The following is a 26,063-nucleotide window of genomic DNA, read 5'->3' as shown; positions in this document are numbered from 1 at the left end:
TCCTATTGTATATAGGGAGCTATGAGCGGGCTCCTATTGTATATAGGGAGCTATGTGTGGGCTCTTACTGTATATAGGGAGCTATGTAGGGGCTCATACTGTATAAAGGGAGCTATGTGCGGGCTCCTATTGTATATAGGGAGCTATGTGCGGGCTCCTATTGTATATAGGGAGCTATGTGCGGGCTCTTATTGTATATAGGGAGCTATGTGCGGGCTCCTATTGTATATAGGGAGCTTTGTGCGGGATCTTACTGTATAAAGGGAGCTATGTGGGGGCTCATACTGTATAAAGGGAGCTATGTGCGGGCTCCTATTGTATATAGGGAGCTATGTGCGGGCTCTTACTGTATATAGGGAGCTATGAGGGGGCTCATACTGTATAAAGGAAGCTATGTGCGGCTCCTATTGTATATAGGGAGCTATGTGCGGGCTCCTATTGTATATAGGGAGCTATGTGCGGGCTCTTACTGTATATAGGGAGCTATGAGCGGGCTCCTATTGTATATAGGGAGCTATGTGCGGGCTCTTACTGTATATAGGGAGCTATGTAGAGGCTCATACTGTATAAAGGGAGCTATGTGCGGGCTCCTATTGTATATAGGGAGCTATGTGCGGGCTCCTATTGTATATAGGGAGCTATGTGCGGGCTCCTATTGTATATAGGGAGCTATGTGTGGGCTCTTACTGTATATAGGGAGCTATGAGCGGGCTCCTATTGTATATAGGGAGCTATGTGTGGGCTCTTACTGTATATAGGGAGCTATGTAGGGGCTCATACTGTATAAAGGGAGCTATGTGCGGGCTCCTATTGTATATAGGGAGCTATGTGCGGGCTCCTATTGTATAGAGGGAGCTATGTGCGGGCTCCTATTGTATATAGGGAGCTATGTGCGGGCTCCTATTGTATAGAGGGAGCTATGTGCGGGCTCCTATTGTATAGAGGGAGCTATGTGCGGGCTCTTACTGTATATAGGGACCTATGCACGGGCTCATATTGTATATAGGGAGCTATGTGGGGGCTCTTACTGTATCTAGGAGGCTATATGAGGGCCTATACTGTATCTAGGGGGCTATGTGGGGGCTCATACTGTATCTAGGAGGCTATGTGGGGGCTCATACTGTATGTAGGTGGCAGTGTGGGGGCTCATACTGTGTGTAGGGGGCTGTGTGTTGGCTCATACTGTATGTATGGGGCTGTGTAGGGGCTCATACTGTATCTAGGGAGCTATATGGGGGCTCATACAGTATATAGGGGGATGTCAGCATACTTAAAACTGCTCAATATTAAGTCATACAATTAATATTATTTTTTATTATTTTGTTAATATTATTAATATGGAGCAGAATTAATTTCAGCCTATTGGTTCGGCTTCCACAACAGTCACGGTCTCTCATGTGGCCCCTTGGGAAAAATAATCTCCCACCGCTGCTCTATTATGTATAGCGCTATGTTATGTATAGGGCTGTACATAATGGAAAAAAAATTCTGTCATTTTCCGTCTACAGATGTGATCAGAACATCTATGTGTTACTCACATGACCTATCACATGATCTATCAAAGGGGATCATGTGACATGTCACGTGACACATCAGGTGCCCGGGGTGGGGGGGCCCACACCTTCTAAACTGCCCGGGGCCCTGGCTACTCTTAATCCACCCCTGCATGGGGAGATGGGTCCACCAAACCAAGACCAGTCCTTTTTTGAGTGGTGCTCCACTCTGCTGATATTTGGGGGGGGCACTTTCCTTTGCCTTTTTATGATCTCACATTAATGGCAATTTAAGAGAGGTGCTTTCATTTTGTGGGTGGGCCCTCTATCCTTAGGCGGGGCTTATATAATCTCAAGTCGGTGGTAAAAATAGGGAAGTATATGGAGGTCCATGGTTCATTCAGGACAATACCGGTCAGAACATGCCGGGAGTTGTAGTTTTTCAACAGTTGGTGAATCACTGGTAGGATTACACCAAAGTAGGACATTAGAGACCCAACACTACCAGACAGTGCCAGCAACCCAATGACTTCTACATCTGACATGTGATCCTAAGACGAAGCAGTAACTCTCTCAGAGCATACAGACGTCTTCAAAGACGACTTACCGCGTGCGCAGGATTACACTGATCAATTGGGCTTTTGAAGTCTGTTCTTAATTCATCAAAGGCAATTATCTGCAAGAAATGATGAGAGTGTTCTTAGTCCCGAGCAGCGGATCTGCATGCATTTCATGAACCATCAAAGCATCTGCTGAATTATAACTGTATCCCAGACACATTATTTAATGGCGTCCCTGCATTTAATACCTTGTGTTATAACTGGAAAAATGCTAAAATCTAACAAATGTCTGACCTGCTACGGCTGAAGGGTCAAATCTCCACTCCAGCAATAAACCGCTATATACTGTATATATATATATATATATATATATATATATATATATATATATAAGCATATTCAACATTATATCATACAATAGCAGTACAGTATACAATACCGCTTCTCCCTGCCCACTGCCAATGACTGACAGGTCTTTCCATTTACATGCACACTGGAAGAGATCTGTCACTCAAATGGAGTGGGCGGGGAGATGCCATGGGCATTTTCCTTTTTTATTGTTTTCATTTTTTCCTCCCCTTCTTCCAAGAGCCATAACTTTTTTATTTTTCTGTCCACATAGCCGTATGAGGGCTTGTTTTTTGCAGGGCGAATTGTACTTTTGAATGACACTATTCATTCGACCATATAGTGCACTGAAAAACAAGAAAAATATTCCAAGTGCATTGATATTGCAAACCAAGTGCAATTTCACAATAGTTTTTTTTAAATTTATTTACCATGTTCATTAAAGAGTAAAACTGACCTGCCATTATGATTGTCCAGGTTAGTACGAGTACAAAGATACCAAACATGTATAGTTCTTTTCTTAATTTAAGTGGTGAAAACAATTCAGAAACGTGAAAGAAATTTTCTTTTTGCCTTTGTCGCCATTTTCCGAGACCTGTAACCTTCTCATTTTTTGGGATCTAGGGCTGGGTGATAGTTTATTTTTTGCGTCCTGAGCTGAAGTTTTTGCTGATGCCATTTTGGGGTAGATACGATGTTTTGATCACCTCTTATTGCATTATATTCTAATGTTGTGGCAGGGAAAAAAAACGTAATTCTGGCGTTTTGATTTTTTTTTACGTCATTTATTGATCTGATTAATTAATTTTATATTTTGATAGATCGGACTTTTCTGAACGTAGAGATACCACATATGTGTATTTATTTTTTTTTTAATTGTTTCATCTTCAATGGGGAAAAAGGGGCATGATTTGAATTTTTATGCTTTTTAATTTTTTTTCATATTTTTGAAAACTTTTTACTGTATTTAATAGTCCCCCTAGGGCACTTGAAGCTTCGATTATCTACCCAATAAAGGGATTTGCTATCTTCATACCATATTTATCCTGGAGAAATCATAAAGTCATGAGATTTCATCCCGTGGCCTGTCACAGATGGAGATGGGATTTCTCCTGGAATTATCCGGTGCCCCTGACATGATACATTTCACCTTTGGCAATTTCCTACTTATTCAGCCATTCATAAAACAGTTTTCTTGTTACTTATACTGTAAAGAGCGGAGATGACTGAGAGCGCTGAGCTATTTCTAAACTCTCTGTTATGTGTGCTGCCTTTCTACTTCACTGGATATCAGCAAATCTGTGCAGCTGATGAAACATGAATATCTAATCATCTATCTGCATTATATGGAGAAAAGTATGTGCACCCTCCACATTCCCCTCCAGGAGCTTTTCTGAACTCCCATTCTACACCCATAGACAGTGGCGTAACTAGAGACAGATGGGCCCCGATGCAAGATTTGGCCTGGGCACCCCCATCTTGATTAAATATATATAAGCCCACCATCCTGGTTTACATATCACTCATCCTGGTATATATATCCCCCATCCTGGTATATGTTCCTTATCCTGGGTCCCGTCCTAGTATATATTTCCCTTATCATGGCCTTATCCTGGTATACCTATCACCCATCCTGGTATATTTGTTCCCCGTTTTGCTGCTGTTCTTTAATGTATACAAAAAAAATGAACCATTATACTCACCAGGGGCGTACATAGAAGTCATGGGGCCCCATAGCAGAAGTATAATGCACAGCCCATAGTCCTTCATATAGTATAATGAACAGCTAATAATCCTCCATATTAGTATAATACACAGTCCATATCCTTCATATAATATAATGCACAGCCCATAGTGCTCCATATTGCATAATGCACAGCCCATAGAATCATAGAATCATAGAATGGTAGAGTTGGAAGGGACCTCCTGGGTCATCTTGTCCAACCCCCTTCATATAATATAATGCACAGCCCATAGTCATCCATGTAGTATAATGCACTCCCCATAGTTATCCATATAGTATAATGCACAGCCCATAGTCATCCATGTAGTATAATGCACTCCCCATAGTTATCCATATAGTATAATGCACAGCCCATAGTTCTCCATATAGTATAATGCACAGCCCATTGTCCTCCATATAGTATAATGCACAGCCCATAGTCATCCATGTAGTATAATGAACAGCCCATTGTCCTCTATATAGTATAATGCACAGCCCATTGTCCTCCATATAGTATAATGCACAGCCCATTGTCCTCTATATAGTATAATGCACAGCCCATTGTCCTCCATATAGTATAATGCACAGCCCATAGTCCTCCATGTAATATAATGCACAGCCCATAGTCATCCATATAGTATATTGCAATCCCCATAGTTATCTATATAGTATAATGCACAGCCCATAGTCCTCCATATAGTATAATGCACAGCCCATAGTCATCCATGTAGTATAATGCACAGCCCATAGTCATCCATGTAGTATTATGCACAGCCCATAGTCATCCGTGTAGTATAATGCACAGCCCATAGTCATCCATGTAGTATAATGCACAGCCCATAGTCATCCATGTAGTATAATGCACAGCCCATTGTCCTCCATATAGTATAATGCACAGCCCATAGTCATCCATGTAGTATAATGCACAGCCCATAATCATCCATGTAGTATAATGCACAGCCCATTGTCCTCCATATAGTATAATGCACAGCCCATAGTCATCCATGTAGTATAATGCACAGCCCACAGTCATCCGTGTAGTAGTATGACTCACCTTCCCTCTGCTCCCCCGCCGTGCAGCGTCCTCTTCATAAGCCGGCAGCTGACTTCAGCGTGCAAACGACAGGAGCGCATGATGTCACTGCCATGCTCCCCCGGTGACGTGCACGCCGGTGTCAGCTGCTGGCCTATGATTGCCTGCAGCGTGTATTGCGGCACACAATCCTGATGGGTCTGTGCTCCGCAATACACTTCAGATGAATGTGCGTCTGAGGACACAGATCCTGCTGAAGTATTTGCTGGTGTCCACGGGCCACTCACCCGCACGGGCCAAGTTGCTGCGGCGACCGCTGCGACCGCGCTGGTTACGCCACTGCCCATAGACATTAATTTGGAGTTGTCCCACTGCAGATATAATGGCTGCTGCTCTTCTGGGAACGATTTCTATAAGATATTGGAGGCGTCTGATGGAATTTTTGTCCCTTCATCCAGAAGAGCATTTGTGGGGTCAGACCCTGATGTTGGGGGAGGCCGGGGTCATAATCTCCATTATTCGTGTTGGATGGGGTTGAGGTCTGGGCTCTGTGCGGCCGCTCATGTTCTCCTCCCTCCATGTCTGTATCGATAACAGCCCATAGCATTATCCTCCTCCACCATCTGTACAGCTGACAAAATACATTCAGGGGGTAACATCCTCCTGGAATCACCAAACCCAGACTCCTCCATCAGACGCAGATAGAGAAGTGTGATCCGTCACTGCATGGAACACGTCTCCTCCAAAGTCCAGTGGTGCTCAGCATTGTGCTTGGTGATGTACGGCTGCATGCAGCTGCTCGGCCAAGAAGCTCCCGGCGAGGGGGGGCAGTGTTTGTGCCGATACCAGAGGAGGTCTGGACTCTGCAGTTATGGGGTCAGCAGAGTGTTGGTGACTTTTCTGCCCTCTGCTCCTCAGAACTCGGCCCTCTAACGTTACGGGGTCTCCACTTTGTGGCTAAGTTGCTGCGGTTCCTTCCACTTCTCAATAATATCACTCACAGGTGATGGGAGAAGATTCAGGAGGAAGAAATATCATGGACGGACTTGTTACCCTGGTAGCTCCTGTAACAGGACCGCGCTAGTATCAGTGATCTCTGCACCACCGGCCGATATCACATGGTAGAAAAGGCAGACGGCACGGAACATGGAAACAACTATGATGTGAGTCCAGTCATTTTCTCTATATACAGTTATATGAAAAAGTTTGGGCACCCCTATTAATCTTAAGCTTAATGTTTTATAAAAATTGGTGTTTTTGCAACAGCTATTTCAGTTTGATATATGTAATAACTGTTGGACACAGTAATGTTTCTGCCTTGAAATGAGGTTTATTGTACTAACAGAAAATGTGCAATCTGCATTCAAACAAAATTTGACAGGTGCATAAGTATGGGCACCTCACCAGAAAAGTGACATTAATATTTAGTATATCCTCCTTTTGCAAAAATAACAGCCTCTAGTCGCTTCCTGTAGCTTTTAATGAGTTCCTGGATCCTGGATGAAGGTATTTTTGACCATTCCTCTTTACAAAACAATTCCAGTTCAGTTCAGTTTGATGGTCGCCGAGCATGGACAGCCCTCTTCAAATGATCCCACAGATGTTCAATGATATTCAGGTCTGGGGACTGGGATGGCCATTCCAGAACATTGTAATTGTTCCTCTGCATGAATGCCTGAGTAGATTTGGAGCGGTGTTTTGGATCATTGTCTTGCTGAAAGATCCATCCCCTGCGTAACTTCAACTTTATCACTGATTCTTGAACATTATTGTCAAGAATCTGCTGATAGTGAGTGGAATCCATGCGTCCCTCAACTTTAACAAGATTCCCGGTGCCGGCATTGGCCACACAGCCCCAAAGCATGATGGAACCTCCACCAAATTTTACTGTGGGTAGCAAGTGTTTTTCTTGGAATGCTGTGTTTTTTTGCCGCCATGCATAACGCCTTTTTGTATGACCAAACAACTCAATCTTGGTTTCATCAGTCCACAGGACCTTCTTCCTAAAAGAAATTGGCTTCTCCAAATGTGCTTTTGCATACCTCAGCCGACTCTGTTTGTGGCGTGCTTGCAGAAACGGCTTCTTTCGCATCACTCTCCCATACAGCTTCTCCTTGTGCAAAGTGCGTTGTATAGTTTGACCGATGCACAGTGACACCATCTGCAGCAAGTTGATGCTGCAGCTCTCTGGAGGTGGTCTGAGGATTGTCCTTGACTGATCCCACAATTCTTCTTCTCTGCCTTTCTGATGTTTTTCTTGGCCTGCCACTTCTGGTCTTAACAAGAACTGTCCCTGTGTTCTTCCATTTCCTTACTATGTTCCTCACAGTGGAAACTGACAGGTTAAATCTCTGAGACAGCTTTTTGTATACTTCCCCTGAACAACTATGTTGAATAATCTTTGTTTTCAGATCATTTGACAGTTGTTTTGAGGAGCCCATGATGCCACTCTTCAGAGGAGATTCAAACAGGAGAACAACTTGCAAGTGGCCACTTTAAGTAGCTTTTCTCATAATTGCATACACCTGGCTATGAAGTTCAAAGCTCAATGAGGTTACAAAACCAAAAAAAGTTCTTTAGTAAGTCAGTAAAAAGTAGGTAGGAGTATTTAAAACAAGAAAATGATAAGGGTGCCCATACTTATGCACCTGTCAAATTTTGTTTGAATGCAGATTGCACATTTTCTGTTAGTACAATAAACCTCATTTCAAGGCAGAAACATTACTGTGTCCAACAGTTATTACATATATCAAACTGAAATAGCTGTTGCAAAAACACCAATTTTTATAAAACAATAAGCTTAAGATTAATAGGGGTGCCTAAACTTTTTCATATAACTGTATAATATATCTAATTTATCTGCCCATCTACCTATATCAATAAGGGGTAATTGGAGCTGCAGAAGCACTTTATTCTGATAACTTATGGGGGAATCAGCAACCAGACCCCACTAGTAATATCTTTCCAAATAATAAATCATAACATTTTGTCTACATTTGTTTCAATCCCTTGATTTTTTAATGTAAGTTTCAGGGGGAAGAAATGGCTAAAAAAAATAGAAAAAGTTACAGTGTGTGTGTGAAGGACAAATACCCATTATTATTTTACAACCAAAAGTAAGAAAATCCCCCCGCATCCCGTACAATATCACTATACTGTATATTATAGAGGAGTACTGGGGAAGAGGGGGCACATATTTATTCACCTGCCAGAGACGGATAATTCCTTCATGAGCTGATTTTTCAGGCTGCAAGTGAGGAATTAACTCTAATGTGACTCAATACAAATGCTAATTTCCGATTTTCCTCAGGCTGAGAATAACAAGCTGTGAAAAGTTTATAAAGCATTCAGAGGTCTCCATCACCGCGCGCCCCCCGGAGAGGATGAGTCCTGTAGAATCGGGAATAGAAATCTTCAGGTTCCCTCATTATAATCTCATTTATTCCCATGCCCTGTGATGTCAGCCGCCGCTCCGAGCTGTTCCATTATGCGGATCTGGGATACTGCAACGCTTCATGTGAATAATGTGCTACCTGTTTATCATAACACTCGTTATTATCATCACAGAGCGGTATTATATGGCACTGTGCTGTTCAGATTCCTTTTGTATCATAGCTGTCATGTTATGTGTGTTCTGACAACATTCTATTATAGCTGCGATGCTCTGTAAGTCCTGACTCCTTTCTATCATAGCTGCGATACTCTGCGTGTCCTGACACCTTTCTATCATAGATACGATGCTCTGCGTGTCCTGACACCTTTATATGATAGCTGTGATGCTCTGTGTCCTGACTCCTTTCTATCACAGCTGCAATGCTCTGCGAGTCCTGACTCCTTTCTATCATAGCTGCAATGCTCTGTATGTCCTGACTCCTTTCTATCATAGCTGCAATGCTCTGCGTGTCCTGACTCCTTTCTATCATAGCTGGCATGCTCTGTGTGTCCTGAGACATTTCTATCATAGCTGCGAAGCTCTGGATTTCCTGACATCTTTCTATCATAGCTGCGATGCTCTGTATGTCCTGACTCCTTTCTATCATAGCTGCGATGCTCTGCGTGTCCTGACTCCTTTTTATCATAGCTGCGATGCTCTGTGTGTCCTGAGACATTTCTATCATAGCTGCGAAGCTCTGGATTTCCTGAAATCTTTCTATCATAGCTGCGATGCTCTGTATGTCTTGACTCCTTTCTATCATAGCTTCGATGCTCTGTGCCCTGACTCCTTTCTATCAAAGCTGCGATACTCTTTGTGTCCTGAGTCCTTTCTATCATAACTGCGATGCGCTGTGTGTCCTGACTCCTTTCTATTACAGCTGCGATGCTCTGCGTGTCCTGAGTCCTTTCTATCTTAGCTGCGATGGTCTGTGTGTCCTGACTCATTTCTATCACAGCTGCAATGCTTTGTGTATCCTGACTCCTTTCTATCATAACTGCGATGCTCTGTGTGTCCTGACTCCTTTCTATCATAGCTGTGATGCTCTGTGTGCCCTGAGTTTTTCTATCATAGCTGCGATGCTCTGTATGTTCTGACTCCTTTCTATCTTAGGTGCGAAGCCCTATATGCCCTGATTCCTTTCTATCATAGCTGCGATGCTCTGTGTCCTGATACCTTTCTATCATAGCTACAATGCTCTGCATGTGCTGACACCTTTCTATCATAGCTGCGATGCTCTGTGTGCCCTGATTCCTTTCTATTATAGCTGCAATGCACTGTGTGTCGTGACTTCTTTCTATCATAGCTGCGATGCTCTGCGTGTCCCGACGCCTTTCTATCATAGCTGTAACGCTCTGTTTGTATACTGTGGCAAGCACTATACCAAATCATATAATCTTTGGTAGCATATTTCCCAGTCTTGCTGCTGATCTTGCCTCCATAGAAAATACATACAGTATATGCAGAAAAAGACGGTGTGATTCTTTCTCTTATACCCCATGAATAATTTGCACATTCTGCGCTTCCACCCATTTATCACCCTGGAGGGGAGCGCAGCTCTGCAGGTTAATGCCCCATAACAGCGACATTTTATCTGATTGTGGTAAATGTGTTATTTGTTTGTATCTGTGACTGGAGGAGGCCGAGAAAATGAAATGAATAAATCCCAAGAGAACAGTAACAAAGTCATCTGCAACTACGTCCCCAGCCCCATAGAGGAGCACTGCTACCGGGGAGAGTCACCGCACCATATTCCCAAACATCTTTATAAATCCTGATTGTCTCATATTTAAAGGGAACTTCTACCCTGGAAAATATATTTATGCACCTACCAGGTAGCTACTTACTGAAGGAACTTGTAAGAACGGACTGTTTAAGACCCTTCTTACCAGAGACAATGGTCACTGTTGCCATTGGGCAGTTCCATATTCACCTTCCATCACCCCTGTGGTTCCAGTGCAGGCGTCTCAACAGATCTGTGCCGGCTCTAGAAACTGTTCAGATGTCATAGGACTGTGGAAACCTGTGATTGGCTGTAGGGATCAGGTGACTAGTAGATAGCGTTTTAAGAGAAACATCCGATGACGAACTCTTATAGTCACCAGACCGCTGCAGCCAATCACAGGATTCAGTGTTCCTTTGACATCCAGACAGCACAGTCATCTCTTGCGGAGCCAGAGAAGATTTCTGAAGCAGCCTGCACTGGATTCATGGATGTGATGGCAATTACATTTTAAAAAGATCCATATACCTAAGAAAAAAAACGTTTTCAACGTTCGATAACGCCTTTAGCAATGTTCTAATATTTTGCTGCTGCAGAGAATCTGTAGCTCTTTCATTTAGCTAAGCACTCTGCAAAAACATTACATATCCATCAGGGCTACTGCTTCTATTTATTATTATTATTTATTATTATAGCGCCATTTATTCCATGGCACTTTATATGTGAGAAAGGGGTATACATAGCGAAAACACTTACAATAATCTTGAACAAAACATGACGGCGACTGGTACAGGAGGAGCGAGGACCCTGCCAACGAGGGCTCAGTCTATAGGGGATGGGTGAGGATACAGTAGGTGAGGGTAGAGCTGGTCGTGCAGCGGTATGGTGGAGCGGTGGTTGCTGCAGGTTGTAGGCTTGTCGGAAGAGGTGGGTCTTCAGGTTCCTTTTGAAGGTTTCCACGGTCGGCGAGAGTCTGATATGTTGGGGTAGAGAGTTCCAGAGTAGGGGGGGATGCACGGGAGAAATCTTGTATGCGATTGTGGGAAGAGGAGATAAGAGGGGAGTAGAGAAATAGATCTTGTGAGGATCGGAGGTTGCGTGCAGGTAAGTACCGGGAGACTAGGCCGCAGATGTATGGGGGAGACAGGTTGTGGATGGCTTTGTATGTCATGGTTAGGGTTTTGAACTGGAGTCTCTGGGTAATGGGGAGCCAGTGAAGGGATTGACAGAGGGGATAGGCCGGGGAATAGCGAGGGGACAGGTGGATTAGTCGGGCAGCAGAGTTTAGGACAGATAGGAGGAATACAAGAATGTTGGAAGGGAGACCACAGAGCAGGAGGTTGCAGTAGTCGAGGCGGGAGATGATGAGGGCATGCACTAGTGTTTTGGCAGATTCATGGGTGAGGAATGTGCGGATCCGGGAGATATTTTTGAGTTGGAGTCGGCAGGAAGTGGAAAGGGCTTGGATATGTGGTTTGAAGGAGAGATTAGAGTCCAGGGTTACCCCAAGGCAGCGAGCTTGCGTGACTGGGGAGAGTGGGCAGCCATTGACATTGATAGATAGGTCAGTTGGGGGGGGTGTGAATGAGATGGCAGAAAGATGATGAATTCTGTTTTATCCATGTTAAGTTTTAGAAATCTAGCAGAGAAGAAGGATGAGATAGCGGACAGACATATTGGGATTTTGGTTAGTAGGGAGGAGATATCGGGTCCAGAGAGGTAGATCTGTGTGTCATCAGCATAGAGGTGATAATGAAAGCCATGAGACTCTATGAGCTGTCCCAGGCCTAAGGTGTAGATGGAGACGAGCAGGGGTCCTAGAACTGAACATTGGGGGACACCGACAGATAGGGGGTGAGATGAGGAGGTGGTGTGTGAGTGGGAGACACTGAATGTCCGGTCTGTTAGGTATGAGGGGATCCAAGATAGGGCCAAGTCTGTGATGCCAAGAGATGAGAGAGTCTGGAGTAAGAGGGAATGGTCCACTGTGTCAAAGGCAGATGACAGGTCTAGGAGGAGGAGGACGGAGTAGTGTCGCTTGGATTTGGCTGTTAGTAGGTCGTTTGTGACTTTAGTCAGTGCAGTTTCAGTAGAATGGTGCGGTTGGAAACCAGATTGTAGGTGGTCGAAGAGGGAGCAGGAGGAGAGGTGGAAGGACAGTTCAGAGTGGACATGTTGTTCCAGTAGTTTTGAGGCATAGGGGAGAAGTGATATGGGGCGATAGCTAGTCAGAGAGGAAGGGTCAAGGGAGGGCTTTTTGAGGATGGGTGTGATCGAGGCATGTTTGAAGCATGAGGGGAAGATGCCAGTTGTTAGTGACAGGTCTCTGCTCTTCTTGTACCTTCCTTTGGTGTTAGAGATAGCAGCAGAGAGTAGCAGGGAGTTCGTTATACACAGATCTCCAAAGTGTGGAGAGAGGGAAAGTTATCTACAGTTTCTTGAAGGGTAGAGAAAATGGACTATATATAAGGAGGAAAGAACATAAAGATGAAAATCAGGGCCCAATATATGCTGTGTTGCTATGCTAGCTACAGAAAACCTCAGGATATACACAGACCTCACATCCAGCCTATATTACTGGGAGAGACACACAGACCTCACATCCAGCCTATATTACTGGGAGAGACACACAGAGCTAACGTCCAGCCTATATTACTGGGACAGACACACAGACCTCACATCCAGCCTATATTACTGGGAGAGACACACAGAGCTCACATCCAGCCTATATTACTGGGACAGACACACATGCCTCACATCCAGCCTATGCTTCTTGGAGAGACACACAGAGCTCACATCCAGCCTATATTACTGGGAGAGACACACAGAGCTCACATCCAGCCTATATGACTGGAAGAGACACACAGAGCTCACATCCAGCCTATATTACTGGGAGAGACACACAGAGCTCACATCCAGCCTATATTACTGGGAAAGACACACGGAGCTCACATGCAGCCTATGTTACTGGGAGAGACACACGGAGCTCACATGCAGCCTATATTACTGGGAGAGACACACGGAGCTCACATCCAGCCTATATTACTGGGAGAGACACACAAACCTCACATCCAGCCTATATTACTTGGAGAGACACACATATCTTACATCCAGCCCATATTACTGTGAGAGACACACGGAGCTCACATCCAGACTATATTACTGGGAGAGACACACAGAGCTAACGTCCAGCCTATATTACTGGGACAGACACACAGACCTCACATCCAGCCTATATTACTGGGAGAGACACACAGAGCTCACATCCAGCCTATATTACTGGGACAGACACACATGCCTCACATCCAGCCTATGCTTCTTGGAGAGACACACAGAGCTCACATCCAGCCTATATTACTGGGAGAGACACACAGAGCTCACATCCAGCCTATATGACTGGAAGAGACACACAGAGCTCACATCCAGCCTATATTACTGGGAGAGACACACAGAGCTCACATCCAGCCTATATTACTGGGAAAGACACACGGAGCTCACATGCAGCCTATGTTACTGGGAGAGACACACGGAGCTCACATGCAGCCTATATTACTGGGAGAGACACACGGAGCTCACATCCAGCCTATATTACTGGGAGAGACACACAAACCTCACATCCAGCCTATATTACTTGGAGAGACACACATATCTTACATCCAGCCCATATTACTGTGAGAGACACACGGAGCTCACATCCAGACTATATTACTGGGAGAGACACACAGAGCTCACATCCAGCCTATATTACTGGGAGAGACACACATCTCACATCTAGCCTATATTACTGGGAGAGACACACAGCTCACATCCAGCCTATATGACTGGGAGAGACACACAAACCTCACATCCAGCCTATATTACTGGGAGAGACACACGGATCTCACATCCAGCCTATATTACTGGGAGAGACACACAGAGCTCACATCCAGCCTATATTACTGGGAGAAACAAACATCTCACATCTAGCCTATATTACTGGGAGAAACACACAGAGCTCACATCCAGCCTATATGACTGGGAGAGACACACAAACCTCACATCCAGCCTATATTACTTGGAGAGACACACATATCTTACATCCAGCCCATATTACTGTGAGAGACACACAGAGCTCACATCCAGCCTATATTACTGGGAGAGACACACAAAGCTCACATCCAGCCTATATTACTGGGAGAGACCCACAGAGCTCACATTCAGCCTATATTACTGGAAGAGACACACAAGGTCACATCCAGCCTATATTACTGGGAGAGACACACAGAGCTCACATCCAGACTAAACTACTGGGGGAGATGCACAGTATTCACATCCAGCCGATATTACTGGGTGAGACATACAGACCTCAAATCCAGCCTATATTACTGGGAGAGACACACAGACCTCGCATCCAGCCTATATTACTGGGAGAGACACACAGAGCTCACATCCAGCCTATATTACTGGGAGAGACACACTACCACAAGAGAAACATTTGAAACTTGGATCAGGTTGAAAAATGCGTATCAGTGGTCTGAAAATAAATGAAAGAAAGAAAATTGCAGACTTAGTGTATATCTTTAGTTAATATAATTGCACTAACTTATGTGAAAATAATTTTTCCATGTTAACGGTGTACATAGCCTATATGTTGAACTGTGTTTTGTGTGTCATTGTTGTTGTCTTCCTCTTGGGGTGAAAGGTACAGAAACCTCACTTTAAGCCTATATCACTGGGAAAGTCACATTGATTTCAAAACCAGCCTATTTTAGTGGGAGAGATACACAGACCTCATATCCAGTCTATATTAATGGGAGAGATAAAAAGAGCTGAGATCCAGTATATTTTACTGTGAGAGACACAGAGCTGAAATCCAGCCTATATTACTGGGAGAGAAAAAAATACCTCAGCTCCAGCCTATCCTACTGTGATTGATACACAGACCTCACATCCAGAATATATTACTGGGTGAAACATACAGACCTCACACTGAGGCTAAAATACTGGGAGAGAAATAGATCTCAAGCCCAGCCTGTATTACAGGAACAGAAACTCCCACAAGAGAAACATCTGAAACTTGGATCAGGCTGAAAAATGTCTATCAGAGGGTCTGAATATAAATGAAGGAATGAATATTGCAGACTGAAACTTAGTGTATACCTTCAGTTAATAAAATGACGCTAACAAATGTAAAAATATTTTTTTCCATGTCAAAGTTGTATTTAGCCTTTAGGTTGAACTATTTCCCAATTGCCACTGTTGTTGCTTTGACTTTGGGGTCCCCTCTTTACAGCACAGTCTTGAGTTGTTACTAGGGGTGTCACTCCATCCAACATATTCCTTACATATGTCCCAGTGCTCATATGTAATCAATTTAATTTTGATTGCAGTTTGACCCCAGGACTCCAATAATCAGCATAATAAAAGGTTCCCAATGCTCCATTGCTCCTTTATGGCTTATTCAGGTATGGTGGTTTGCCAATACATGAGACTATGCTTGTTGCACCTAATCGTTGGAGGCCATGGGGGTCTTACATCCACTGATCACATATTGATCATCTCACCTTAGGACAGGTTATCATCACTTTTCATTTCTCAGAGATGGCAGTCAATATTCTGCTGTGCTACAGAGTACAGACTGTTATAAATTCCTTACTATATAGCCTGTAAATGGACAAGTGGGAAATTACAATAATATAACTTAATGTCGTTTTTATCCAGTTGAGAAACTTGAAACCGCAGGGACCGCCATGGGTGGGAAAGTCTAAGAATTTTGGTCAGCACCTATTACATGAAATAAGGGGCATATTGTAGACTCATCCTTTCTGGAATGATCTGAACAATTTTGTTTCCATATGTTCCCATCAATATAAGACGGATGGACCACTAGAAACTGGGCAAAGAAATGTTTTTGAGAAGAGCAGTCCTACAGACGAAGAAATTGTCTCTTCTCGTTACTTATTCTGTAAAGGGATTAATGGTGGCAGAAAAGTTCACAAAAGCCAAGAAGTGTTCAGCTGGTGAAATCCTCCGCACAGTCCCAGTAATCACAAATTATTAATCTGTGTGAGGATCGGGTGATTCTAAAAATATTCAACAGAAGAAATCTGCAACTGTGAAATATCTCAAGGACATTGTGACCTTCAAAGAAAAAACACATAGGGATAGTAAATAAAATCTTAACATTTCTCGGGAATTATGTATTTTTTGATTATCTGTTAGAGAAAGGGTTAACATCAACATGAAAACGTTGGAGTACAATTTCCAGAGTTTAAGACCCTCGGGTCTAGCATATTGAGGAAAATGATATCCCTGATGGTCTTGAAAAGATAAGGCATTACTGGTAGCATTCCTGAGGTTTTGGGCAGTAAAGGAGTTAATGTCTCCATCCCTGGTGGTCTGTGGTGGAGGTGGAGAATACAATTTCAATACTTTATTGGATGTACTTAGAATGTGCTGGACAGCCCAACAATGGTGTTGGCGTATTCAGTAGGCTGTTTGTGAGTGTAATGCACTTAGAAGGTGGATAGTTTGGAAAGAACCCCCTGAGCATGAATACCGCACCCCTTCCTTCCCTTTTTTCAGAAAAACCTATCCTTGAACTGTTAAAGGCAAGTGGAGTAAATACTAGTGTCAAATACCTGCAAATTTCACTAGAAGTCATTATTCCTGTTGTTTTATATTAGCCAAGCTCAGTGCCACAGAACTGTAGTGTAACCTTAAAGCTGAGTGCCGCAGTATAGTACTGTAACCACCAAGCTCAGTGTCACAGTATAGTACTGTAACCTCCAAGCTCAGTGTCACAATATAGTACTGTAACCACCAAGCTCAGTGTCACAGTATAGTAGTGTAACTGCTAAGCTCAATGTCACAGTATAGTACTGTAACCACCAAGCTCAGTGTCACAGTATAGTACTGTAACCACCAAGCTCAGTGTCACAATATAGTACTGTAACCACCAAGCTCAGTGTCACAGTATAGTAGTGTAACTGCTAAGCTCAATGTCACAGTATAGTACTGTAACCACCAAGCTCAGTGTCACAAAATAGTACTGTAACCACCAAGCTCAGTGTCACAGTATAGTAGTGTAACTGCTAAGCTCAATGTCACAATATAGTACTGTAACCACCAAGCTCAGTGTCACAGTATAGTAGTGTAACTGCTAAGCTCAATGTCACAGTATAGTACTGTAACCACCAAGCTCAATGTCACAAAATAGTACTGTAACCACCAAGCTCAGTGTCACAGTATAGTAGTGTAACTGCTAAGCTCAATGTCACAATATAGTACTGTAACCACCAAGCTCAGTGTCACAAAATAGTACTGTAACCACCAAGCTCAGTGTCACAGTATAGTAGTGTAACTGCTAAGCTCAATGTCACAATATAGTACTGTAACCACCAAGCTCAATGTCACAGTATAGTACTGTAACCACCAAGCTCAGTGTCACAATATAGTACTGTAACCTCCAAGTTCAGTGTCACAGTATAGTAGTGTAACTGCTAATCTCAGTGTTACTGTCACGCAGTGTGGGAAAGACTAAGTGCAACACGAAGGGATGAGGGGAAGGAAGTCCAGACACTAGGAAAAGGGGGAAGTGGAGACCACTAGGTAGATCTAATAACACTCTGCCTACCATACCGTCCCTATATTAGTTCCACACCAATTGCCGAGCAGGAAACCTAAGCCCTGTATATATCTAGAGCTAGGCCCTAGATAGGGAGGGGGTGAGCACTGGTGAGTCCCCACTATAAACTAAAGACAACAAGGGAGACAAACAAAGGTGGAAAACTTAGCTTGAGCAGACACCAGAGAGATAACACCAAACGTCCTCCAAGGGCACCAGAGAGGAAGCTAGCCGACTGCTATTGCTCCAAGCCTTCACAAGGGAAAATGAGAATAATCACCGGTGACTTCCTGAAGCAGACTGAGAGTTTATAAACACACAGACTGTAGTATCAGCGTCTCTGCCCCCTGACAGGCAGAGACGCCGTTCCTCTTACCGCCGCGCTCCCCGCCCGGCGTCCTACGGCGCTCCTGCTTCTGCTGCTGCCGGCGCGCGCAGCTTCCCGGGCACTGTGCTTAGGGCGCGCACGCTCCCTCTTAATGGGGGCGCACGCGCTGTCCTAAGGAGTCCCCGGCCAATGGCCGGAGGACCTCTCATATAAAAGGCACCTCCTCCAAAATGGAGGTGCCCGTGCAAGGCTGTAGCTTTGTGTGTTAAACTCTGCTTCAGCCCTCAGGTCCCGCTGCCAGCCTGACTACCAGTCCAGTCCGCCAGCCTGACTACCAGTCCAGTCCGCCAGCCTGACTACCAGTCCAGTCCGCCAGCCTGACTACCAGTCCAGTCCGCCAGCTTGACTACCAGTCTAGTCCGCCAGCCTACCAGTCCAGTCCGCCAGCCTGACTACCAGTCCAGTCCGCCAGCCTGACTACCAGTCCTGTCCGCCAGCCTGACTACCAGTCCTGTCCGCCAGCTTGTCTACTCTCCAGCCCAACAGTCTGTCTACAGTCCAGTCCGCCAGTCTGTCTATGGGCCATGCCCCCCTGCTTACCTGGAAGCACCTACCTGTTACCTGCCGTGCCTACCAGCCAGCCTACCTGGAGGCTCCTGCTTGTTACCTGCTGTGCCTACCAGCCAGCCTACCTGGAGGCTCCTGCTTGTTACCTGCCGTGTCTGCCAGTCCGTCTCACCGGATCACCCGTCAGCCTGCCTGCCGTGCTCATCTGCTGTACCGGTCAGTCCCTGCCTTCTGACCCATGGGAGTCACCTGCTCTCATACAAGGTCTGGCCCAGAGTAGCACCTGGTCCCTCTGCTCGGTCTTCCCTGGTCACGGAGTCGATTGAGCCGCCGTACGACCTTGGTCAGTCCGAGTTGATACCTAGTTACTCCCCTCTGGTCCCTCCTTGCACCGCAGCACAGAGGTTCCACCACCCGGATCCGTAACACAGACCAAGGTGTGTCAATCAGAGCAGGAGGGAGGTTGCCGCTGGGTCCAAAAGTCAGAAGGATTAAGAAGCCGTCTGCAATGCCAAACGCAGCATAGCTCAGTGTCACAGTATAATAGTGTAACTGTTACACACGTGGTCAAAATTGTTGGTACCCCTTGTTTAATGAAAGAAAAACCCACAATGGTCACAGAAATAACTTGAATCTGACAAAAGTAATCATAAATTATAAATCTATGAAAATGAACAAATAAAAGTCAGACATTGCTTTTCCACCCTGCTTCCACAGAATTTAAAAAAAAATTAACCTCATGAAATAGGCCTGGACAGAAATGATGGTTCTTCTTAACTTAATATTTTGTTGAACAACCTTTTGAGGCAATCACTGCAATCAAACGATTCCTGTAACTGTCAATGAGACTTCTGCAATTCTCGACAGGTATTTTGGCCGACTCCTCATGAGCAAACTGCTCCAGCTGTCTTGTGGTTGAAGGTTGCCTTTTCCAGACGCCATGTTTCAGCTCTTTCCAAAGATGCTCAATAGGATTTAGGTCAGGGCTCATAGAAGGTCACTTCAGAATAGTCCAATGTTTTCCTCTTAGCCATTCTTGGGTGTTTTTAGCTGTGTGTTTTGGGTCATTATCCTGTTGCAAGACCCATGACCTGCTGTCACGGGTGTGTCGCCACGAAGATCGTCACGATTACACAGCCTGACTTCTCGCAGCTGACTTTTTGGTGCTTTGTGTTTTCGGCAGTGAGGGAGTTAATTCTCTCTCTCTCTGTGCTAGACGAGGTCCAGCCTCGCCCAGCTGCAATCAATGCTGCTGTAGTGAGTCTCCTTCAAATGCCTGCTGGTCTGTTTGGGAAGTGTCGGTGAAAGCATTTCATACAGACTTACAGAGCGGATCGTGGTATTTGGAGTTTCTGAGATAAGTGTATTTGGAGTGGTTTTTCCCTTCCTCGCTTTATCATTTATCTCCTTTCCCGTTGGTGTTCCCTCTGTTGTAGTTGTGTAGTTTTTGTATGCAAGGTGGTTTTGGTTTTTCCCTTGTACTGTCTCGTTCGTCTAAGTACTGTGTGTGGGCATATTATTACTTGTCCTCTTTTGTTGTGATCGGGGTCCTTCTCAGGACTAGATTACTTAGGTGCAGGGATCCTCAGGAGGTAGGGGTTACGCTGGCGGCCTGGACCTCTGTACCTTTAACAGTACCTCCAGGTTGAGGGATTAGTCAGGGCCCCAGCTTAGGGTCAGCTTAGGCCCCCTACCTCCAGTATACAGAGACAGCGTGACATTTTCACCGACTCACTTAGTTTTTCTCCAGCCACCATGGATCCAGTAGCCGGTCTAGCTCGGCAGTTGCAGAGTTTGTCCATGGAGCTGGCGGACGTTAGGTCCAAGGTTTTGCATCCTCAGGAGCAAGCCGGACCAGAACCTAAAGTAGCTCTCCCTGACAGGTTCACTGGGGGGCGGGACAAGTTTTTTGTTTTCCGGGAGGCATGCAAATTGTACTTTCGGCTGCGGCCTCGGTCATCGGGGAGTGAAGAACAAAGGGTGGGAATTGTCATCTCGCTCCTACAAGGGGACCCACAATCTTGGGCGTTCTCTCTTCCCCCGGGCTCCCCGGCTCTCCAGTCAGTGGATAGGTTTTTCGCTGCTCTGGGACTCGTATATGATGACCCAGATCGGATCTCCCTTGCTGAGTCTAAGTTACGTAGGATCCAGCAGGGAGATCGTCCGGCGGAGGAATTCTGTTCGGAGTTCCGTAGGTGGGCCACGGACACCCAGTGGAATGACCCGGCTCTTAGGAGCCAGTTTTGTCAGGGTTTATCCGACAAATTACAGGATGTGTTGGCACAGTATGACTCTCCCGCGTCACTGGAAGCCGCTATGGCCCTGGCTATTCGCGTTGACAGACGGCTTCGGGAGAGGTGCGGGATAACTCGACCCCCTGTGATGACTCCACCTCCTACAAGGTCCCCTCATATGGTGGTTCCCCTGGTCAGTCCAGAGGAGCCTATGCAATTAGGAGGGACATCATTTCGGGGGAGGGGACCGGTGGTGCGCCATAAGACAGGAAGGTGTTTCTTCTGCGGGAGAAAGGGACATTTTATTGGGGGGTGTCCATCCCGTCCCTTGCAGAGTGAAGAGTCGTCGGAAAACTGCTGATCCCAGGTTGTGTGGTGGACGGCAATCTGGGACTAGGTATTTCGTCCCTAGGTTCGTCTCAGTTTCTCGTACCGGCGGAGGTGGTGGTGGGTACGAGAACTGAGAGGATATCTGTTCTTCTGGATAGTGGGGCCGGGGCTAATCTGGTTGATGCTCGGTTTGCCCGGGTTCAAGGTATGCGATTGAGTGAGTTGGCTAAACCCATCCCCATATTCTCGATCGATGCCAGGCCTCTCGGTCAGGGAAGTTTTTTGCAAGCTGTGCATGACGTAAAACTTCAAGTGGGGGCGATACATAAAGAACTGTTGTCTTGCTACGTGTTGGAGGGTCTTCCCGCTCCTATAGTGTTGGGCCTTCCTTGGTTAACTAAGCATAACCCGGTTATTAATTGGCAAACCAGAGAGATAAGCCAATGGAGTAGTTTCTGTAATAAAAACTGCATGAACACGGTCATCGGTGCGGTTACTCCTTGGGTCTTACCTCCATTTCTGGCGGACTTTGAGGATGTATTCTCGGAGAAAGGGTGTCAGGAACTACCTCCTCATCGCGAGTATGACTGTTCTGTAAAACTGCTCCCTGAGGCCAAGTTACCTAAAGCTAGGTTGTATAACCTTTCTGGTCCTGAGAGGCAGGCCATGAAGGATTATATTTCAGAAAGTCTGGCTAAGGGGCATATTAGACCTTCATCTTCACCGGTGGCTGCGGGGTTCTTCTTTGTTAAGAAGAAAGATGGAGGCCTACGCCCTTGCCTGGATTTCCGTGAACTTAATCGGATTACGGTCCGAGATCCGTATCCACTCCCACTTATTCCCGATCTCTTTAATCAGATCGTGGGCGCCAAATGGTTCTCTAAGTTGGATCTCAGGGGGGCGTACAATCTGATTAGGATGAAGGAGGGGGATGAGTGGAAGACGGCGTTTAACACTCCGGAGGGGCATTATGAGAACCTTGTCATGCCATTCGGTCTGACTAATGCCCCGGCGGTGTTCCAACACTTTGTTAATGACATTTTTCGCCGCCTGGTGGGACAGTTTGTTGTCATATATCTGGATGATATCTTAATTTACTCGCCGGATCTGGTGTCTCATCAGGAGCACGTTAGGCAGGTGTTACAGATCTTGCGGGATAATAAACTGTATGCCAAATGGGAAAAGTGTGTGTTCGCCGTACAGGAACTCCAGTTTTTAGGCTTCCTGGTTTCAGCGTCCGGTTTTCGTATGGACCCTGGGAAAGTGCGGGCAGTTCTTGAGTGGGATCGGCCAGAGAATCTTAAGGCACTACAACGTTTCCTGGGGTTTGCTAATTATTACCGGAAGTTCATTCGTAATTTCTCGTCCATGGTTAAGCCTCTCACAGACATGACTAAAAAGGGGACAGATTTTTCTAGGTGGTCTGACAAGGCTTGTTAAGCATTCTCCTGCTTCAAAAAATGTTTTGCCTCGGCACCCATACTCATTCAACCTGATGCGTCACAGCCATTCATTGTAGAGGTAGACGCTTCTGAGGTAGGGGTGGGAGCAGTATTGTCACAAGGTTCGTCCCCTGGTAAGTGGCATCCGTGCGCCTTTTTCTCTAAAAAATTGTCGTCCGCTGAGAGGAATTACGATGTCGGCAATAGGGAACTCTTGGCCATTAAGTTAGCTTTTGAGGAGTGGCGCCATTTTTTGGAGGGGGCAGTCCATCCGGTCACCGTCATCACCGATCACAAGAACCTGCTATATCTGGAGTCCGCGAAACGTCTGAATCCCAGACAAGCTAGGTGGTCATTGTTTTTTACCAGGTTTAATTTTGTCGTTACATATCGTCCTGGGTCAAAAAATGTAAAGGCGGATGCCTTATCTCGCAGTTTCCCTGGGGCCGGGAATACGGACGACCCGATTCCTATCCTTCAGGAGGGGGTGGTGGTTTCGGCAGTATGCTCTGAGCTGGAGGAGGAGGTATTGGAGGCTCAGGGGGACGCCCCTGTTGGACCTCCGGGGAGACTGTTTGTTCCAGATCAGTTGCGACAAAAGGTGATCGAGGCACACCATAACTCAGTTTTGGCAGGACACCCGGGGAGTAAAGCAACTGTGGATCTCCTCTCGCGTCGGTTTTGGTGGCCTAACTTACATAAGGAGGTGGTAACTTTTGTCGCGTCCTGTGGGGTTTGTGCGCGCTCTAAGACCTGACATACCCGTCCGTCTGGGGCCCTCTTACCTTTGAAGATCCCGGAGCGTCCTTGGACTCATCTGTCTATGGACTTTATTACGGACCTCCCTCCGTCTTCGGGTAAAACGGTCATACTCGTTGTAGTGGACAGGTTCAGCAAGATGGCACATTTTATCGCTCTTCCGGCTCTCCCTAATGCTAAAACTCTTGCGCAGGTGTTCATTGGGGAGATTGTGAGGCTTCACGGGGTACCCTCCGATGTGGTGTCTGATCGGGGGTCTCAGTTTGTGTCCAAGTTCTGGAAGGCGTTTTGTGCACGGCGGGGGATGCATTTGTCATTCTCATCGGCTTTTCACCCTCAGACCAATGGTCAGACGGAACGTATGAACCAGAGCTTGGAGACATATCTCCGGTGTTTTGTGTCAGAGAACCAGGAGGACTGGGCTTCTTTCTTACCTCTGGCAGTGTTTGCTCTTAATAATAGGCGGAGCGAGTCCACTGGTAAGTCCCCGTTTTTTGAGGCATATGGTTTTCACCCCCAGTTTTGTACTTTCAGTAGGGGGGGCTCTTCGGGGGTTCCTGAGGAGGAACGATTTTCCTCATCACTCGCTTCAGTATGGAGAGGGGTGCTGAAGAATCTGAATACTATGGGGAACCGATACAAACGTATGGCTGATAGGAGGAGAGTGTCTGGTCCGGACCTAAGTGTGAACGATCTGGTATGGTTGTCTACCAGGAATATTAAACTTAAGGTTCCCTCCTGGAAACTGGGTCCCAGGTTCATCGGGCCGTACAGAATCAGTTCTATTATTAATCCGGTGGCATTCCGTCTTGACCTCCCCCCTACGTTTAAAATTCACAACGTGTTCCACAGATCGTTGCTTAAGAGGTATGTGGCGCCGGTGGTACCGTCACCTTTACCTCCCCCTCCAGTGGTGGTCAATGGTAACTTGGAGTTCCAGGTATCAAGGGTCATCGATTCACGTTTTAATCGCCGGTCCCTTCAGTACCTGGTTCATTGGAAAGGGTATGGTCCTGAGGAGAGGATGTGGGTTCCTGCGTCGGATATTAACGCAGACCGATTAGTTCGGGCTTTCCACACGACTCACCCGGATAAACCTGGCCCTGAGGGTCCGGAGGCCCCTCGTAGAAGGGGGGGTACTGTCACGGGTGTGTCGCCACGAAGATCGTCACGATTACACAGCCTGACTTCTCGCAGCTGACTTTTTGGTGCTTTGTGTTTTCGGCAGTGAGGGAGTTAATTCTCTCTCTCTCTGTGCTAGACGAGGTCCAGCCTCGCCCAGCTGCAATCAATGCTGCTGTAGTGAGTCTCCTTCAAATGCCTGCTGGTCTGTTTGGGAAGTGTCGGTGAAAGCATTTCATACAGACTTACAGAGCGGATCGTGGTATTTGGAGTTTCTGATATAAGTGTATTTGGAGTGGTTTTTCCCTTCCTCGCTTTATCATTTATCTCCTTTCCCGTTGGTGTTCCCTCTGTTGTAGTTGTGTAGTTTTTGTATGCAAGGTGGTTTTGCTTTTTCCCTTGTACTGTCTCGTTCGTCTAAGTACTGTGTGTGGGCATATTATTACTTGTCCTCTTTTGTTGTGATCGGGGTCCTTCTCAGGACTAGATTACTTAGGTGCAGGGATCCTCAGGAGGTAGGGGTTACGCTGGCGGCCTGGACCTCTGTACCTTTAACAGTACCTCCAGGTTGAGGGATTAGTCAGGGCCCCAGCTTAGGGTCAGCTTAGGCCCCCTACCTCCAGTATACAGAGACAGCGTGACACCTGCGACTGAGACCAAGCTTTCTGACACTGGGCAGCACATTTCTCTCTAGAATCCCTTGATAGTCTTGAGATTTCATTGTACCCTGCACAGATTCAAGACACCCTGTGCCAGATGCAGCAAAGCAGCCCCAGAACATAACAGAGCCTCCTCCATGTTTCACAGTAGGGACAGTGTTCTTTTCTTGATATGATTAATTTTTCCGTCTGTGAACATAGAGCTGATGTGCCTTGCCAAAAACTTTCCTTTTTGTCTCATCTGTCCCTAAGACATTCTCCCAGAAACTTTGTGGCTTGTCAACATGTAGTTTGGCAAATTCCAATCTGGCTTTTTTATGATTTTTTATCAACAATGGTGTTCTCCTTGGTCGTCTCCCATGAAGTCCACTTTGAATCAAACAACGGCGGATGGTGCGATCTAACACTGATGTTCCTTGAGCTTGAAGTTCACCTTTAATCTCTTTAGAAGTTTTCCTGGGTTCTTTTGTTACCATTCGTATTATCCGTCTCATTGATTTGTCATCAATTTTCCTCCTGCGGCCACGTCCAGGGAGGTTGGCTACAGTTCCATGGATCTTACACTTCTGAATAATATGTGCAACTGTAGTCACAGGAACATCAAGCTGCTTGGAGATGGTCTTATAACCTTTACCTTTAACATGCTTGTCTATAATTTTCTTTCTAATCTCCTGAGACAACTCTTTCCTTTGCTTCCTCTGGT

At 45.7% G+C, this 26,063-nt stretch overlaps 1 protein-coding gene across 1 annotated transcript in view; it reads right to left on the bottom strand.

The window, feature by feature from the left end:
* Window positions 1–26,063, bottom strand: part of CNIH3 (cornichon family AMPA receptor auxiliary protein 3) — a 130,079-nt gene that overhangs the window by 76,354 nt on the left and 27,662 nt on the right. Inside the window, exon 2 of the mRNA XM_073671865.1 lies at window positions 2,101–2,169. Within this exon, the coding sequence (XP_073527966.1) occupies window positions 2,101–2,169 (69 nt within the window). The remainder of the gene's footprint in view (window positions 1–2,100; window positions 2,170–26,063) is intronic.

Source organism: Phyllobates terribilis, unplaced genomic scaffold (assembly GCF_046119375.1).
Source record: "Phyllobates terribilis strain yellow unplaced genomic scaffold, ASM4611937v1 Scaffold_3__8_contigs__length_932513732, whole genome shotgun sequence".
NCBI classification, from domain to species: Eukaryota; Metazoa; Chordata; class Amphibia; order Anura; family Dendrobatidae; genus Phyllobates; species Phyllobates terribilis.
This window is presented reverse-complemented; position numbering and strand designations above follow the sequence as displayed.